At 32.8% G+C, this 21,206-nt stretch overlaps 1 protein-coding gene across 1 annotated transcript in view; it reads right to left on the reverse strand.

Annotated features, from left to right (window-relative positions):
* Window positions 1-626: 626 nt before the first annotated feature.
* The window catches only part of LOC139483480 (uncharacterized), a 40,136-nt gene continuing 19,556 nt past the window's right edge, over window positions 627-21,206 (reverse strand). The window contains exons 4-11 of the mRNA XM_071267501.1: window positions 20,578-20,820; window positions 15,295-15,846; window positions 14,067-14,173; window positions 11,925-12,378; window positions 9,590-10,362; window positions 9,012-9,074; window positions 8,334-8,364; window positions 627-907 (exon numbers count right to left, since the gene is read on the reverse strand). Coding sequence (XP_071123602.1) covers window positions 627-907; window positions 8,334-8,364; window positions 9,012-9,074; window positions 9,590-10,362; window positions 11,925-12,378; window positions 14,067-14,173; window positions 15,295-15,846; window positions 20,578-20,820 — 2,504 coding nt within the window. The remainder of the gene's footprint in view (window positions 908-8,333; window positions 8,365-9,011; window positions 9,075-9,589; window positions 10,363-11,924; window positions 12,379-14,066; window positions 14,174-15,294; window positions 15,847-20,577; window positions 20,821-21,206) is intronic.

Consider the following 21,206-nt stretch of genomic DNA (forward strand, 5'->3'; position numbering starts at 1 on the left):
TACATCTCTGTTACTTTATCTGACACAACATATGTGTTGTTAGTTTTATCTCTGTTACTTTATCTGACATACCATATGTGTAGTTAGTTTTATCTCTGTAACTTTACCTGACACAACATAGGTGTAGTTAGTTTTATCTCTGTTACTTTACCTGACACTACATATGTGTTGTTAGTTTTATCTCTGTTACTTTACCTGACACAACATATGTGTTGTTAGTTTAATCTCTGTTACTTTATCTGACACAACATATGTGTAGTTAGTTTAACCTCTGTTACTTTACATGACACAACATATGTGTTGTAAGTTTAATCTCTGTTACTTTACCTGACACAACATGTGTGAAGTTAATTTTATCTCTGTTACTTTACATCACCCAACATGTGTGCAGTTAATTTTATCTCTGTTACTTTACATGACACAACATATGTGTTGTTAGTTTAATCTCTGTTTCTTTATCTGACACCACATATGTGTAGTTAGTTTCACCTCTGTTACTTTACATGACACAACATATGTGTTGTTAGTTTAATCTCTGTTACTTTACCTGACACAACATGTGTGTTGTTAGTTTCATTTCTGTTACTTTACATGACACAACATATGTGTTGTTAGTTTAATCTCTGTTACTTTACCTGACACAACATGTGTGTTGTTAGTTTCATTTCTGTTAAAGCCTTCGCTATGTTGATAAATTTTCCTGAAAATTTTTCTCTCCAGTTGACCAGAATTCTGTACTTGACAATCTGAATATAATCAGGGTTATTCCTTTGAAGTTCTTCCCATGCTTTGAACGTCATCCCAAGATGTATAGCCAATTCACGTATGGTGTTTTCATCACAAGTTGAGGCAAATCTTTGGAGTTCAATATCACTCGGTATCTGATTTAAGGCACCTTCATGTAAACCTATAATAAAGTATGTACAAAATATACTTCTTATACAGAGAATCAGACCATGAAAGGACTGCTTAAATATTGTTCTAATTTGATTGTTGCTTTGTTTACAAGAGATGAAACCAAAGTATACTTATGATAGTTTACCTAGCATCAATTGTAACGAATCGAATTTATCAGTGTCTTTACTCATACAAGTAAACACTATACGCAGGATGAATACAAATGTACAGTCTAAACAGTACAAATAACAACAGAATATTCACTGTATTCTGTAATGAAAGAGTATAGTGTCCATTGAACAAATTTATCACATGATGTTCACTGAACAGCCTGATACAAGAGTACACTTTATTCAAGTCAGTCTATCTCAACTCGTAGTTTTCAATGTCACCTTCGTGTCTTTTGCATTGGTGTTGGCGGGATCTGTTTCTCCTTGGGTAACACTGGCATCTAAGCCCATTCTCAATGGTTGTTGTGCATTGATATTCAATTGTTATTTGTCTTTTCGTCGTTTTTATTTTTGACTATGGTATTGCATAATTGTATTGGATATGTTGTTTTTGATTACCCGATTTAAAACAAAAATACACATCAGGATGATTAACCACCAAACAGTCATTGCACTACATGATACAAAAAAAAGTCTATACAGACTTGTAGTGTAGCTTTTACATTCATAACGAGATATCAGATGTACCATTTACATGTAGTAAATACATGTACAAACTAATACTAAGTGAAAATTCATTTTTTAAAGATACTGTACTTTGAACAGGCGATTATTTCTTTTAATAGTTGAATATTTAGTATTTCTAAAGAAACTGGCATATATAATTGAACTATATTTTAGTTCATATAAGTACATACTTTTCGAGAATATGTTTAAACAATGTTAAGGTTTATGTACCCTTCTGTAGCCATTTTTGTACGAACTTTTCAAACTTCAATTGTACCAAAACTACAGATATAATGAATGCCATTTTTTACATATTCCAAGGGGAAACTTGATGCAAAGCATTATTTTGTACTGTTCCATTGCATTTATGAGAAAAAGAGGACTTTGTGGCAAATAAATCAAAATTTTTATAGAAAATCCACAGCCTTTATCCATGTACTCTCATATTTGGCAATTTGATGACTGATAGATATAGGATTATTGCATGCAGTGCTAGCATTGATTTCCTTAAAACACGTTTATAAATGTAGTTTTAGGTTAAGACAAGTATAAATATGGCCAAAATCAAGTACACCTTTTAGGGTGCGCTCGACTTTAGTGACTCAGCACGAGGTGTTTTGGAATTTACAGGTTACTTAGAACTTTTTATAAAAAATAAACACTAGCACATCATAGAATATAAAGTGAGTAATTTATGTTTCAAATTTTGTAACGAAAATCTCTGTATTAAAGGCTGTGGATTTTCTATAAAAATCTTGATTTATTTGCCACAAAGTCCTCTTTTTCTATCAAATGCAATGAAACAGTAACAAATAATGCTTTGCATCAAGTTTCCCCTTGGAACATGTACTAAATGGCCTATCTCTATTATTTAATATATCTTTGATACAATTGAGGTTTGAAAAATTCGTACAAAAATGGCTACAGAAGGGTACATAAACCGTAAGCACTATATTTTTGTAGTTTTCATTATTTGCCTTAAAATAAGGGTAAATTCTGTTTTATAGTAGTAACCAGCAGATTTAGAACTATTTGGGATGTTAATTTAAAAAAAACAACAAGAAAATGTATAAAAATAAGAAGATGTGATATAAAGTTCAATGAGACAACTATCATCCAGAATTCAAATACTAAGTAACAAGAATGCTAACAATTATAGGTAACTGTATAACATTCAACGATAAGAAGAACAAAACACACCATAAAAAATGCGAAACGATTCATGATCAACTATGAAAATTAATAGCCTGATTCGATTTCACGCTCACAATATCGTATGCCCCTGTTTGATCTATGACATACGGCTCAAAACACTTATTTGGTAAACATATTAAAAAGATATCAAAACGTGTACTCGACAACAGATAATAACACATGCAAGTTTCACAAGTAGTCTTATTGAGAATAAAACTTGATGATTATGAATACTTATATGCATTTATGTTTGGTATATTACTGTTAATATCTCAAACCAGAAAAATGACGAAGACACCAAGGGATCATAAAAACTAGTTGAATAAATAAAGGTGAAAGTAGTTGACCTATATTAAAGTTAATGAATCCATAAAACATTTAAGGGAAGTGCATACAATTCAAGTGGACCGAGACTGGGTACATGACAGACGACACGTCTCCGGCTATGTTTTATATCAGTATTTAAAAAGATCGGCCAGAAATAGTGCACACTTAGTAGGAATTAGAATACTGGTTGTCAGATAAAATTATCAATCTATCAAATTCCATAAATTTGTTGTCCATCAACATGTCTAGCATTTTAATTGTATCCTATCGGTGTGTTTGTTGTGGGATTCAGTAAGATTTTTTAATACTCAAAAACAAGTGAATATTATTGTTTGAGGCATTGTTTGCTGGAACAACAACATGTAAGTCTCGAAGAAAGGACAAAGCATCCACAACATTAGACTCCTTAAAAGGTAAGAAACTCGTGTGATCATTGTACATAGTAGATATTGAATAAACTTCTGAGTGCATGAAAATATCCCATGACAATCAATCTGTATCTTATTATTTACCAAAGTTAACAAGTTGTGTATAGATAGATGAAAAACTTCACACAGAAGAGATGCTTAAATTGAAAATATGGTCCCAAATGATAATAACATCAGAATTTACCTATCATGAGAAGGCTAACGATTAAGAGATTGCTGAAAACTTAAAAGTGTCACAACAAAGTCTATAGAATATAGTAATATATTTTTTTTGGTGGGACAATTTGAAAAGTGGACCAAATGAAGTTATACTTTTGATCTGCTTAACTATATATATCTAAAACGACTTCTCAATAGAAACTTTTCATCCCTTATCTAGATTCAAAATTTCAATATTTTTCTATTTGTAGCACTATGTGGTCTTACTGTTCCAATTAGTAACCAAAGCAGTCAAGCTTCAGAGCAACGCCCTGCCGTATTAAACAAGCTTTGTAAATACGTTCATATAATATAACAGTTATTCATTTCCATTGGAATTAAAGAATTAAAAAAAATGACCTTCAGGTCATTATTGTTTGGTTTTTGACTGCCCCTTTGTTGCTTTCTCTTCTTTTTACATTTTTTCACTTGTCTTGTTAGCTGCTCAGACCTTTTGTATCTTGTTTACTATTATTCACTGTTGTGTTATAACTATAATTCTGGATTTCTCTTTATATTTACAAGTCATCATGTACAAATTTGAAGATAAAAGCACAACTGGAAACTGAAATGGTAAAAATTGACATGTAAGGGCAATACCTCAATTCAGGGGAGGTCTTACAGTTTTAATCAACCTGGACAGTTGGAAGATCTTGACACTGTGAACGTTTGCATCCAATTATATTTTCTCTATCTATAACAGTTTACAATATGATAGTGAATTCAAAACAGTTCACACCTTAATTATATATTAACCCTTGACAGTCATGTAAGTTGGCAAATTGGTTCATTGATTGTGTCCAAGTTTGGTTTCATGAATAAAGCTTTTATACAACCATGATGGAAAACGACAATGACAAAAAATGATAAAAAAAGGCCCCAGCCCCACCCAAAAACTCATTTACATGAAAGAATGGTACATACATGCTCAAAAACTAAAAAAGAGGGCCTCAACACCACTAGTTCTACTTTTAATCCCTCACGTCTATCAAAACGAATAGTCATTGAAATACGCCAAATATGCATCCCATATTATCTTTTCATACAAAAAACGATAATTTCGGTAAATAAATAACAACAAAAGAGTTAAAGCACTTGAAAAAGGCACTTGGCGTTTATCTTGTAGAAGAAATCTAGATTGATTCTTTTTAACTGTTTCACTACGAAATACCAGCATCGTAATTATAAACCAGTCCAGTATTCCTACTTCCTAATACCACAAATACCATGTGGAAATAAACACGACTAATTGCAAACACATTAAGGTTTAACAATACGATGTTATCATTCTTTACACTGATGAATGACGAATTAAGATAAAACGATAGAGGGCGCTGTATTTCTTGAATCACTGCGTTCATAAATGAAATCTGTTATGTAACCTTTAAAGTTTTAAAATTTCCAAGTAAAAGAGTTACCTGTAAAACTGTAATTTCAATATTATGTTAGAGGAATGCCTAATCCAATGAACTTTATTTCAAAACAAAAGTCAAGAAGGCACATACTTTTACATGATCTTAAAAGAACTGTAGAATGGAAATTATGCTCTCGCTATTTCACGTAAACAAAATTGCATTTACTAGTACATGATGTCTTTAAAAGCAAATTCATTTAAAAAATAAGGTACCTTTACCTGCTGGTGAACGTTTCGTCCCCGAGGGTATCACCAGCTCAGTAGTCAACACTTCGGTGCTGACATGAATATCAATAATGTGGTCATTTTTATAAATTTCCTGTTACAGGTTGCATTTCTGTAAATATTGACAATGCAATTTCCCATAGGAACTCCTTTTACGGCTAAAACTGTACCACTGAAACCTTATCCTAGAATTGAAAGTTCATATGCACCACAATTTTTTTCAAAGGTCAAAATATAGGGCTGTGCGGCATATTTTCAATGTTTATATGCCTTGAACTTCTCAGAGTTAAAACTTACACTAATTTCCTTAACTACCTCCACCTCGAATGAAAGGTTACCACAGATTTCAATGTAAACAATATGCACGTGTTTATTTACTGGTAACATTCCCAAGTTCTGTCTCTGCGATATGAAACGCAGAGAGCATAACTGAGAACCAGTATGTAAACAAAATTCATGTTCTATGAATATTCAATTTCTCCCCAAAAGAGGCGTGTTTTGAGCAACAGCTGTATTTACAAAGTGCAACCTACAAAACTTTAAATTTTTGGAAAAACTAAGGATTTTCTTATCTCAGACATATATTACCGTAACCGTATTTGGTACAACTTTTTTTGGAATTTTGAATACTCTATGCTCTTCAACTTTGTACTTGTTCGGCTTTATAAATATTTTGATATGAGCGTCACCGATGAGTCTTGTGTAGACGAAACACGCGTCGGGCGTACTAAATTATAATCCTGGTATCTTTGTTAGCTATTTACTGCTTTCATTAAGATACATTATTGATAATGCATAACTTTTTTATAGTATTTTTTCCTCACTTGAATTCACAAATATAAAATTTGAATGCTGTACAAATTTAATTTCTCGTTATTTAAAATACATGTATTGCAAGTTAATCAATACAATATGTTAACACAATCAATACGGGGTTTGGACCTAGGTAGCTTTCCAATTGTGAACTTTCCATTTTTAAGAAGCAACATTCCAGCAGCACCTATATACGGTGTATACATCTCCCAATTGATACGATATTCCTGTGCTTGAATTTCCTATCATGATTTTATTGATAGCGGTTTGTTGCTCACAAGGAAGCTAGTAAATCAAGAGTTCCAAATGGTGAAGTTGAAATCATGTCTACGTAAATTTTACGGACGCAATCACAAGTTGGTTGACCGTTTTGGAATTACCGTTTCACAAACGATATCGGATATGTTCCTTACGTCGGAACTACAATCATCTCCTTTTCATAAATGTGACCTATCGAATCAAACTATTAACCGGATTTGTTATCTCATAAGCAACTCGACGGGTGCTACATGTGGAGCAGAATCTGCTTACCATTCCGGAGCACCTGAGATCGCCACTAGTTTTTGGTTGGGTTCGTGATGTTTATTCTTTAGTTTTCTATGTTGTGTCATGTGTACTATTGTTTGTCTGTTTGTCTGTTTGTCTTTTTCATTTTTTTGCCATGGCGTTGTCAGTTTATTTTCAATTTCCGAGTTTGACAGTCCCTCTGGTATCATTCGTCCCCCTTTTTTGCATGTAACTGATTAAGGAAACATGTATACTGTTTACTATCTACAACTTTTTGATATCAACGCGGACCATATATATATCAAATCACTTTCTATCATAAAGGCAAAGTACACTTTGACAATATTTTCTATAATTAATGTGTGTTGGACAAATACCCAATCGGAATGGAGCAGTTATATATAATTACTAGACCTTTTTTATATCGTTAGCGACACATGTTGAAAGCAAAATCTTATAACTTTAACCTGTACGTTATGCAAACACAAAGTTGACAAGGAACAACCTGATATATTCTGTTCAAAACTGAAGAATGTTGATGATAATACTACAGAATAGGCATTACATACTTGTAAGTACTCTGTTTGTACACCTTTTGATTGAAACATTGTAAATCAACAGCTGCGCTATGAGCGCATGATACGCCCGACATCTTATGTAAAAGTTATATGCAATAATCATAAATAGTTTCTATCTTTTTTAGACACGGCGGGAAACCCCCCACCCTGGGTTTTTTTTTTATTACAAAAAACTGAATATCACTAAAATAAAATTTTGAATCAAAACCAAAAAGTATACAGATCTTAAGATTAATACAACAAAGAAGTGTGTAAAGTTTTAAGCAATAATCATAAATTATTTTTGAGATACGGCGCGACATGTAAAAAAAAACTCCCCTGTTTAACAAAATACTCAATAACTCAAAAATAAAATTTTGAATCATCACCAAAAAGTATACAGATCTTTAGATCAATATAACAAAGAAGTGTGTAAACTTTTAAGCAATAATCATAAATTGTTATATAATACGGCACAACATGTAAAAAAAAAACCCTCCCCCTTTTTTACAAAATACTCAATCACTAAAAAATGAAATTTTGAATCATCATTAAAAAGTATACATATCTTAAGATTAATATATCAAAGACATGTGTAAAGTTTGTAGCAATAATCATAAAGCGATTTGGAGATATGGCGCGACATGTAAAAAACCCTCCCCCTTTTTTTACAAAATACTCAATAACTTGAAAATGAAATTTTGAATCATAATAAGATTAATATAACTCAGAAGTGTTTAAATTTTTAAGCCATAATCAAGAATCGTTTTTGAGATACAGTGCGACATGTAAAAAAAACAACACACCCCTGATTTAGTTACAAAGTGCCGTAAATCAAAAAGTTTAAATCTAATTTTCACCAAAAAGTATACAGATCATTTGACCATCATAAGAAACAACTATATTAATTTTCATGAAATTTGGATAAGTCGTTCTCAAGTTACGGTGCGACATGTTTACGCCGGACAGACAAACAGACGGACGGACAGACAGATGTACGGACGGACACCGGACATGTGTATACCATAATACGTCGCGTCAAAATTTTGACGTGCGTGTGAAAACCAGTTTGACAATAACTATTTATACTATTTACCTGGACAGTCCACTTCACATTGTTCTTTTGCCTGAAACAAGATATTGCTCTATATAAATACATTAATGACAAAATTGGTATTAAGATGTCTGTTTTTGTTATTTTGGACTAATCCTTTCTTCCAAAGTACAAAATGAGGCTGTTATGCTTATAGAGTATATCAAAAGTCTATATCCGGATTTTTTTTTCTACAAGAAGAAACAGAGTGGGAATGACATATCAGGATAAGAAAAAATAAATATTTTACATATAGTTAAAAGCAATAGCGATTTATATTGTCTATTTTTATTAAAACATCAGTTTACAAGAATGAAAATGAATTTAATGTGTTTTTCACAAGAGGACATGCAAAATATTTTCTAACTGCAACCAATGCACAGCACAACGCAATAAGTGCTTCAGATGGAAACTGTATCAGAAGCACAAAATAATCAAAAAACTAAAAACACTTATTACAAAAGCTACCTGATTTTGATTCCAAATATTCCACTTGTTTTTAGTATGTACAATCTGATGTTTATCACAGATCTATATTTACCTGATCTTGATTCCAAACATTCCACTTGTCTTTAGTATGTACAATCTTATGTCTATCCCAGATCTATATTTACATGATCTTGATTCCAAACATTGTCTTTAGTATGTACAGTCTGATGTTTATCACAGATCTATATTTACCTGATCTTGATTCCAAATATTCCACTTGTCTTTAGTATGTACAATCTGATGTTTATTACAGATCTATATTTACCTGATCTTGATTCCAAACATTCCACTTGTCTTTAGTATGTACAATCTTATGTCTATCCCAGATCTATATTTACATGATCTTGATTCCAAACATTGTCTTTAGTATGTACAGTCTGATGTTTATCACAGATCTATATTTACCTGATCTTGATTCCAAATATTCCACTTGTCTTTAGTATGTACAGTCTGATGTTTATCACAGATCTATATTTACCTGATCTTGATTCCAAATATTCCACTTGTCTTTAGTATGTACAATCTGATGTTTATTACAGATCTATATTTACCTGATCTTGATTCCAAATATTCCACTTGTTTTTAGTATGTACAATCTTATGTTTATCCTAGATCTATATTTACCTGATCTTGATTCCAAATATTCCACTTGTCTTTAGTATGTACAATCCGATGTTTATCCCAGATCTATATTTACCTGATCTTGATTCCAAATATTCCACTTGTCTTTAGTATGTACAATCCGATGTTTATCCAAGAACTATATTTACCTGATCTTGATTCCAAACATTCCACTTGTCTTTAGTATGTACAATCTGATGTTCCTCACAGATCCATTCATCAGTTGTAAATGCTGCCTCTTCAGGTATATGACATTCTAAACTGGAGCATGCATATTCAATATGGAAGGGTAGTTTCTGGCTGCTGGAGGAGACTGTGGACTTATAGAATTCTGAGATTCTCTCTAGTGTTGTATACATGCATTCCTTGATACCAGTGGCAATATCTGGTACAATCAGTCCATTGAAGGTTTCATGGACTATGTAGAGCAATATCTTGTTACCTTCAACACATACTACAATATCATGTGCTTTATCGAATGATAAACCAACGAATCCTGAAAACAGGAGTTGTTTTCCTTCATACGTCTTTACGGTCCACATACTTAGACATGCGCTAATGAGACGATTCGGTAAGGCTGGTGGTATTATTGTTCCTTTGAAAACAAAAGCTAGACTGATGGCTTTGTCTGGTGTACATTCAGTGGTCATGAATCTTGTGTCATTTCTTTGAGTGAGCATACAGGGAACAAAGAAGTTTTCCACTGGTAACCGACTTCCCGTATTAGTATCATATCTTCGCTGTTCTGATAGAATATCAAGATGGATGAGCATATCAAATATGAAGTCTTTGTAGGGGGATATCTTATTGAAATGCTTTTGTTCCCAAATAAGATAAAGATCTTTTCTTTGTATTATTCCACTGCTTGACATCCTTTCGAAAGTATTTCTAATAAGGCCTTTCTTTGGCCAGAAGGCAATATCTGTAAAGTAAAATTCAAACAAAGTACAAATTAAAAAAGTTTTAAACAAATCTTATTATAAAAAACGAGCTCAAAACACCAAAAAAATATATATATATACTCTAATAACACTGATAATGACTTTGGTCTAATTTGTTTAAGTTTTGCTAAGAGGTTACATACATTACGATGATGTTTTGTATAATTAAACAAGGGATACTAAACAGATCTACAAATTAACAAACATAACAGATTGCATTAAAAGTAAAAAGAATACATTGTTGACAATATAATGAAATTTTATGCAACTGTCAGGAATATGACTGTAATCGATTCGTCTGATGTGTTTCAGCTTTTGATTTTGACTTTAAATAAAAGACTTTCCGATTTGAATTTTTATTGAAGTTCAGTACTTTTGTTATTTAACTTTTTAGTTGAAAAAGCACATTCATGATTTATCAATGATATTTGAGATTTATTTTTAATTTTCGAATTTGGTGGATAATTTTTTAGTGTTTCTGTATTTTTTGTTATAACATAATTGAAACATTTACAGTCAACTGAAAGACTTGTCAATCTAGCTGGACATCATATTCTGACTCGGAGCGTTCTAGTCATAACGCATACTCTTGATGCGTACTAAGCAGAGAAAATGGCAAATATCAATGTTCATGTATTTAGTTTGACTAAATTTGGGGTTCGAGTCAAACTTGATACTACAAATAATGACTTTATTGAAGTTTTTAATTGTTTGGTTAAATAAATATATTCAAAATCTCATATTGATAAAAAAAAATGGTAATATGCAGTTAATTCTTATACAAACTACAGGGATGACCTGATTATTAAGATAAAGGCAGAAAGTAGGAAGATATTAATGTTCTGATCATGTTTGACCTACTTCTATTTTCCCTATCTATTACACATAAAGATATTGAGATCATTAACACATGTTAACCTTATGTATTATTGTGCAGCCATTTGAATGACTGACAGCAGCGATACAAGCACAGACTATTTAGAAAAGATACTCCAATGAACATTTGGTTGCAACTGTTTTAGTAGTTTCAGAGAAGAACATTTTTTGACATCAAGAAATGGCAATTGTCAGTTGATCAAGTCTTTGTTTCACTGCCTTTTGTATCTGTGATTGTTTATATGTAAGGCCTTTTATCTTAAAACTTTCATTTGTACACCATCAAACATCATATCCAGTATTATAATTGGTTGATTTATGAGTCTGTGTTTGAGAATTTTTCTAGAAAGTTTTAGAACTGCAATTTTTTTATTTTGAAAGTCTTTTGAATTGTTTTGACAATTATCTAGCATAATTATAAAAAAGAAGATGTGGTATGATTGCCAATGAAACAAATGTCCACAAGAGACCAAAATGACACAGACATTAACAACTATAGGTCACCGTACAGCCTTCAACAATAAGCAAAGCCCATACCGCATAGTCAGCTATGAAAGGCCCCGATATGACAATGTAATATAATTAGATTATTAACATATTATATAGACACCTGGCTGGGTTTGATGGCCATGGAGAATGTACAAGTGGATAGTATATCATATAATACCTGTAACAAAGGATCTCATCACTTCGACCAGAAGCAGCGGACTGATGATCACATAACCTTTCAACTGTGGGGTATCAAAATAGACCAATTTCCCCAGTGAGTGGTGAAATTGTAGAAAATCTCTCAGCTCTTCGTTTGACAAGACGGACACCTTATTGATGGAATTCAATTCTTCAACTTCTCTCAATGACAATACTTGTTTCCCTTTTGCTACCAAATTAGCAATCTCAAGTTCAAGAGGAACAGAAGCATTGGGCATTGACTCTCCCCAACAAGGATGTTGAAAGGTAAGGTCTGTGATTGCTTTCTTAAGGACATCGATCTCTGGGTCTGTTTTGTCTGTGGCATTGACAAATATTTGGTTGGCAATCACCAGATGTCCTCGTCCTTCGTGGTCTTTAAATAACTCTTCTACTCCACTATACAACTCTGTACGCCGTGTTTCAATATCTTCCTATTAAAAAATACAGAAGAACAGAGAGTTATAAGATTTTATGGTGAAATGCAATGTTTGCACTGACTTAGTTCATGTAAAACTAAGTTATCATTGAATCCAGTAATCCAAAATAAAAAGTTGATGATTTTAGACAAGTTTAATACTCCTAAGCAATTAAAAGAAAAAACTAAATAAGGGCGTGTAAAATGACAGCAAACTGTTTATTGGTTGTTCATGTAAAACAATTAAGCAATTCATGGGGCCAACCCCTAAATGCCAAAAAATAGAATATTCAACGATCAACATATTGAGATTGAAATGTGATTACATTAAACTATGTTAAGTGTTCTTAGTAATTGCACAAAATTGATATTAAGTGTTATTTTCCAATGAATCATGGATTAATTCCAAAAAAGAATCAATGGAATTTTGAATATTTAATTTGACCTCCATACTTTCATCACAAACATCATTTTTGAAGAGGACTAGATTTAGAAGTTTTCGCACTGAAACGACATTCTGGTACATTGTCAATACAATCAAAGATCACTACACGATAACTGTAACAGTGAAATACGTCAATATAGAAATTGATTTCCATTGTGTCATCATTAAAACTTCAGTTATTGAACTGAAAAAAAACTCAGTTTTTCAATTTGTTGGTAAAAATCCTATCTTCAAAGTCTGTAATAGATTCTTGATTTTAAAATATTTGAACCTTTCGAATTAGTACAGAGACATTGCAGAAATGTGCATCTGATCTGGTGCAATCAAAATAATGATGTCAGATCTTGTATAGGTATTCTCAATAATCCTAAATTTGCCTTTTTCTGTTATATTCTAACAACAAACATGCCTTAATTTCAATCTGCTGTTGTGATTCTGACCTTTGACAGAAACGATGCTTCATTCTCAATTGATCTAATATTTGTCCAAACATTTGTGTAACATATTTGTTTGACACAAATTTATTTACCTTAAGTTTGGATTATTATTAAACAACTTCCCCCCAAAAAAGTAGGAATATTTTCCTCTACAATGGACATATCAAGCAAATGATGAAGGTTTGACGAATGATTGAAAGATTTTACATATAAGTTTTACTTCATTGTAACTTATGCAACAAAGGTACGACGTGTTTTGCTCATTCGTAGCACTATCTACCAAAGCTAATGAAACTTTATAACAAACAGTATTGACTTCATAAGTGGTTACCTCCAACTGATTAATTCACAAATGTTAATGCATAAACCACACTAAAGTTAGTAACATCACTTCTGCAACCTTGTTACAGTAGGGACAGTAGTTATTATGAATTATCCAATTATAAAACAATAAACTTTTCAAGAAAATGTTATTTTAGTTTCTCCTTACAGCTGGACAACCAATAAAATAATATTATATTAATAAAATTTTTGCCAACATGACCAATTTGCATTATTACACCGCAGGTAGTTTCTTTAATATGTTAATTGATTATTTGTACCTCACTTCTCGGTATTAACGGGATGGTATTACAATATATGAACTATTCAGACCACTCGATCACTAAGGCCCTTCAAATACTAAATGATAGGCATACAATAAATACATTAAATGAATAAGTTCGATTGTGTGCTGAATTGTTAGTGAAAATAAGTGATGTAAAGAATAATATATGCCATTATCTGACGTGTCTGTATATTAGTTAGCATTAGTTCACTTACCTTTGGTACTTTGTCTTTATGAGTTGCAACAAACAAGATCTTTGGAATTCCTGTATATACTGCCTTACAATAGGTAAGGATACAGTTGACCCAGTGTTGTAAAAAAACTGAAAATACAATATATCAATACAATACATCTCTTACTTCCAGTTATATGGATTTTCGGGATAAATAGCTGGCTTGAGTTTGCAATATCGATATTGGTTTCTAGTAATTCCTTGTGTTTTTTGTCTGTAACTAAATACATAAAATGTTCTTTTATTTTTAAAGGTTATTGCCATTTCAAAGTGAGTTCTCTGACTCAATGTCACTATGAATTCAATTTTGATCACTGCCCATATCACCAAGTTAACAATATGTTATTTTCCAATGAATCATGGATTAATTCCAAAAAAACCATCAATGGAATTTTGAATATTTAATTTGACCGAGTTTTATGCTAAAGCAATAAAGATTCATTCATTCATTCATTCATTCAATACCTTGCGAACCCCATTTGATTGAAATATATTAAAGATCGCGATTACAAACACCTGTTTCTCTCTGGATTTTTCATTTTGTATAAAAGCTTCCGTCTGTCAGCATGTTTCATCATTGATTTCCATCCTCTTACTTACACCTCTGGTTCAATCGATGAATTTTGGAATTCGTATGATCAGTTAACAACAAAGTTCATGTTTTAATGATTTGTAAGTCTTGAACGCGTTATATGTTTATATTAATAATAGTTATCAAAGGTACCAGGATTATAATTTAGTACGCCAGACGCGCGATTCGTCTACATAAGACTTATCAGTGACGCTCATATCAAAATATTTATAGAGCCAAACAAGTACAAAGTTGAAGAGCATTGAGGATCCAAAATTCCAAAAAGTTGTGCCAAATACGGCTAAGGTAATCTATGTCTGGGATAAGAAAAGCCTTAGTTTTTAAAAAATTCAAAGTTTAGTAAACAGGAAATTTATAAAAATGACCACATCATTAATATTCATGTCAACACCGAGGTGTTGACTACTGGGCTGGTGATACCTTCGGGGACGAAACGTCCACCAGCAGTGGCATCGACCCAGTGGTGTAAATAGTTATCAAAGGTACCAGGATTATAATTTAGTACGCCAGACGCGCGTTTCGTCTACATAAGACTCATCAGTGACGCTCATATCAAAATATTTATAGAGCCAAACAAGTACAAAGTTGATTAATAAAATGAATAGTTTTATAATAATACCTGCTGGGGTTGGAGTCATATGCTGCCCTGGAAAGCACAAGACATCAGGAACCTGCTTATGTAATCCTTTGCTTCCATCAAAAACAACAAGAAACAAAGCTCTATAGGTCATGAAGGTCTGGTGTGTTGTATAATAAACATACTGTCCACCAAAATCCCAGAAGATGAGTCTTCCAACTTTCATCTTGTACTTTCCACTCTTTAGGACTTTTTCCATTTTTCTTCTGATTTCATCTATAGTCATCTTTGCTTTCATTTTCTGTTTCAACTGCTGTCTTGATAGAGGCACAATGGAGGACGTCTCCGGTGATAAAGGTATGGCTGATGGGGGTTGGTTAGAGATAGTATCTGATGTGTTTGATGGCAGAGGCAATGCCATAGCTTGTGATTGCTGTAGAACACCTGGATTACCCATGTTATCGTCTTTACTTCCAGCAGGACTAATATCTGATGCTTGATGTTGGTCTAACTTTTCACTTGAATTTGTTCCCTTCTCGTCTCTTGAAGTCATTAAAACCTTATTGTAAACAACATCCATGGCGTTATAACTTCCTATAAGAAGAACAAAAAAGAATTCTAGTATAAAAAGTTAAAATAAATGCTTAACTTAAAGCGGGTGATTTTCGCGGTGTGTACATTTTCGCTTATTTTCGCAGATAGAACAAAATCGCAAAAATAAATTCCGCCAATTAAAAAGCGCACATGCAATAAAATTGATAAAAGTTTTTAATCCGCCAAAATAATTACTGCCTAAATATTTCGTATACCTTTTTAGATGTCAACCGCGATATTTTACACCCGCTAAAATAATCCGCTATACGGTGTTCTATATGATGCGCTTCTATGGCATTGTACATTAGAGGGTGATAACATTCTATGTGTATATACCAAACCCAGACTACAATATAAGTAGGAAGATGTGGTATGAGTGACAAAGATACAACTCCCCTTCCATGTCACAAATGTTAAAAGTAAACTATCATAGCACGTTAAGGTCAAAGTACGAACTTCGACACAGAGCCTTCAATCACACCAAACAGCAAGCTATACAGGGTCTTAACATTGACAACTGTTAAACTATTCAAACAGGAAAACCAACGGTCTAGATATAGGAAGATTTGGTGTGAGTGCCAATGAGACAACTTTCCATCCAAATAACAATTTATAAAAGTAAACCATGATAGGTCAATAATATATATATATATATATATATATATATTACCCAGATGCTTCGCAGGGCGCAGCTTTATAAAACCACAGAGGTCGAACCCTGAACAGTTGGGAAAAGTATAGACACAACATTCGAGCTTGACCCAGCTCTGAATTTGGGTTGTGATTGAAAAGTTGACACAGCTTAGGTTTCTGACACAGAATAAATATGGTCTAATGAAATTATTTTATTTTGCTCTTGAGCAATACCCTATGATGTTGGATATCAATCTCCTTAAAACAAATTAATGAAGAAATTTTCATTTTAATTTCTGAAATCTTAAATGAGCAAAATTGTACCACCCCACCGACAAATGTGTATCTCCCTCCCAATTTTATTTTACCTCCCCTTCACCTTATTTCAAAAATAATCTCAATTCAAATTTCTAATGGAGTTTGCAACAATAATTACTCATTTAAATACCTCATTAAATATCAAAATATAAAATGACATACAGTCATGGTTAAAATTAATATTGATCAATAGTAACTAATAACTTTTTTTTTACAGCTGATCATCTCAAGACAATCATCATTTCTGTATGCATAATTTTCAAGAAGTGTGAGGGAGGTAATCAAAGTCTATATATATATATATCACAAGAAACGATAAACAGTTATGAACCACATCAACAAAGACAACTACTGAACATCAGAAAGACTTGCAGCGGGACTAAAAATACCAGAGGGACAGTCACACTCATATATCGAAAACAAACTGACAACGCCATGACCAAAAATAAAAAGACAAAGAGACAAATAATAGTACATATAACAAAACATAGAAAACTAAAGACTAAGCAATACGAACGCCATTATAAACTGAGGTGATATCGGATGCTTCTGAAGGGTTAGCAGATCCTGCTCCACATGTGGCACCCGTCGTGTTTATTATGTTATTACAAATCCAAAAAAAGTATAATTCGGTAGGTCACATTCGTGTAAAGGTAAGGGTATTGTAGTTTCGACATAAGGAACATGTCCGATATTATCTGTGAAACGGTTATTCCATAACAGTCAACCAACTTGTGATTGCGTCCTTAAACTTTATGAAGGGATGATTTCAACTTCACCATTTGGAACTCATGGTTTAAACAATCTAATAGGTACCGACTTTCACTTTTATAAAGAACAATAGTGTATCATCCTAACATAGAAACACACACTATAAAATATAACAAGAGTGCACACTCTGAAACGTCTCGCCTTCTTTACTAATCATAGATATTATGTTGATAGACCAAATATAAAGCTTTATTACAACTGTCACATAAACTCAACATTAACCAAAAAAACAAAACATTGATCAATGAACCATGACAATGAGGTCAAGGTCAGATGAACCATGCTAGGCTGACATGTACAGCCAACAATTCTTCAATACATCAAATATAGTTGACTTATTGCTTATAAATTCAGAAAAACAGACAAAAACACAAGAACTTAACACTGAGCAATAAACCGTGAAAATGAGGTCAAGGTTAAATAAAACCTGCGAAACAGACATATAGATCATAAAATATTTCCATACACCAAATATAGTTGGCCTAATGCATAAAGTATTGGAAAAATAGACCAAAACTCAAAAACTTAACTTTGACCACTGAACCATGAAAATGAGGTCAAGGTCAGATGACACCTGTCAGCTAGACATGTACACCTTACAATCATTCCATACATCAAATTTAGAAGACCTATTGCATATAGTAAAAGAAAAACAGACCAAAACACAAAAACTTAACTTTGACCACTGAACCATGAAAATGAGGTCAAGGTCAGATGACACCTGTCAGCTAGACATGTACACCTTACAATCATTCCATACATCAAATTTAGAAGACCTATTGCATATAGTATAAGAAAAACAGACAAAAACACAAAAACTTAACTATAACCACTGAACCATGAAAATGAGGTCAAGGTCAGATGACACCTGCCAGTTGGACATGTACACCTTACCGTCCTTCCATACACCGAATATACTAGACCTATTGCTTATAGTATCTGAGATATGGACTTGACCACCAAAACTTAACCTTGTTCACTGATCCATAAATTGAGGTCGAGGTCAAGTAAAAACTGTCTGAGGGGCATGATGACCTTGCAAGGTACGCACATACCAAATATAGTTATCCAATTACTTATAACACATGTTTAATAAGAGAGAATTTAACATTACAAACAATCTTAACTTTTTTTTCAAGTAGTCACCGAACCATGAAAATGAGGTCAAGGACATTGGACATGTGACTGATGGAAAGTTTGTAACATGAGGCATCTATATACAAAGTATGAAGCATCCAGGTCTTCTACCTTCTAAAATATAAAGCTTTTAAGAAGTTAGTTAACGCAGCTGCCACCGTAGCTGCCGCCGGATCACTATCCCTATGTCGAGCATTCTGCAACAAAAGTTGCAGGCTCGACAACAATTAACCTCTCACTTAGAGTAAAAATATTTGCAATTTAGCAATTTTAATTTTGATTGTAAAAAGACGCGTTGAAAAATGATGTCAAATAAAGCTAAATTTTGATTGGTATTGAATATCAATTATAACTGCACATGCAAAAATGTCTTAGATATAAATGGCTTGCATGAATGATTTCTTCAATTGATTGTACATAACTAATAAATGTATCTAACTCAAAAATGACAATACATAAACAAAAGCACCCCACCCCAACCCCCAATTCCTTACCAAACAAAAAACGTCTTAAAAACAGTAAACTCAAACTGTGCATTAAAATTTGAAAGAAAATTTGCGCTGACATAACTCCTAGAACAGATACTGAATAATAATATCATGTCGAGATGCATATGTAAATATTATGTCATTAGTATAAACAAAGTTTTGTGCTGTAATTTCAGATGGGTGCAATGGCAAGCATAAGACGGACAGTTTGATGATTATGAGGGACTAACGGGTCAATATAAAAAAGAAGATGTGATATGATTACCAATGAGACAACTGTCCACAAGAGACCAAAAATGACACAGACATTAACAACTATACATGAACGGCCTTCAACAATGAGCAAAGCTCATACCACATAGTCAGCTATAAAAGGCCCCGATAAGACAATGTAAAACAATTCAAATGAGAAAACGAACGGCCTTATTTATATAAAAAAACAAATATGTAACACATAAACAAATGACAACCACTGAAGTACAGGTTCCTGACTTGGACAGTACAACATAAGAATGATCTATACAAATCAGTTGAAAAAGACTTAACTCATCAGATGGACAAAAATACAAGTGGACGTGGCCGGTTACTTATACATCCCAACACAAAAAGACACACTGCACAGATCTGAGAGTACTCGCAGTTATCTGACAGCTAGTTCAAAGCCACTAACAACTAATAAAAAAAATCATCTAAGACTAAATTATCAATCCGTAACATCCAACATCCAATGGATTTAGTGTAAAGACGTCATAAACAAACACATTTGACCCGATGCAACGATGTTGCGTTTGGTAAACAACGATGTTTTAAATTTGTCATTGAAACCTCTCCACTAAATTGAAGTTATATAACTAAGATGGAGAGTTATTCAAGTTTTAAAAAAATGAATCATATATTCCTCAATTTGTACTGCAAGAAATAAGTCCAGGAATTATTAAAATCCTGTCAAATAAGAGAGACCATCTTAGTTATGCAGATTGATCTACAAAAAATTACTGAAATACAAAAAGGTTTGAAAAAGTGCTTTGTTTGTTTAACTTCAAACAATCACTGTATCATCATGTGTACTTCAAAGAAAAACACTTAATCCATTACTCAAGCTAATCAATACATTAACGGTAGACAAAAAAGTTCAAAGATTTTACCACGATGCTATCTATTGATAAAAAGAAGATTATGTGTTAAGGAATAAAATCAATCTTTGGCATTTATGCTTCTCTGCAAGCATGTGGTATTGAGGGATAATTGCATATACCTGGGTTTTGAGGGGTAAAATTTTCAAGCATATGTTTCCAAATAATGCTCGGACGGAGGTTCAGACGGACAAGGGTAACACTTAATTCCCCCTCCAATGCAACAGGGGCATAAACAAACATACTCTTACCTGGATTTATAAGAATCCATTCTCTTGTTTGGACGTCAAGACCACAGCGTCCTTCTAGAAGAGAGATACCATCTGTAGGATGTCTCCCTTCGGGAATGACGTCCCCCACTAATAGCTTCACCAGAGTCGATTTTCCGACGGCGAACTGGCCAGTAACCATACAGCGCATGTCATACGATTCGTAGGAACCTTTACCCGTTAAACGATTTAACTGTTGTTTTTTCTTCATCAAGTTGTTATATTCTGTAAAAATAACATGAACATGTTTGACTTAAATTATATGAATACCAATGGTATCCGGGGGAAAAAGATGATAACATAAATGAGTAATGTGTCCATGGGACACGGATAATGCCACTTCTTGCTTATAAGGTTATTATAAAGGGACACAACCCAATAACAGTAACAGTGATGCTATCCAAATGCATACTTGATAGGAGTTTTGTGGTAATAAGCATTGTGTATAAGCTTCATCACAAGTTTTTAAGGGAAACTTAATTTAGAGAACGGAAACGATAATTTAAGCAACTTTTCCATTTGTGAAGGGGCATAACTCTAGAATGGTAAAAATGATGCCACCTGCATTCAAACTCGATATGTGTTTTGTGGTAACAAACATTCTGTATAAG

Source organism: Mytilus edulis, chromosome 7 (assembly GCF_963676685.1).
Source record: "Mytilus edulis chromosome 7, xbMytEdul2.2, whole genome shotgun sequence".
Classification (NCBI taxonomy): Eukaryota; Metazoa; Mollusca; class Bivalvia; order Mytilida; family Mytilidae; genus Mytilus; species Mytilus edulis.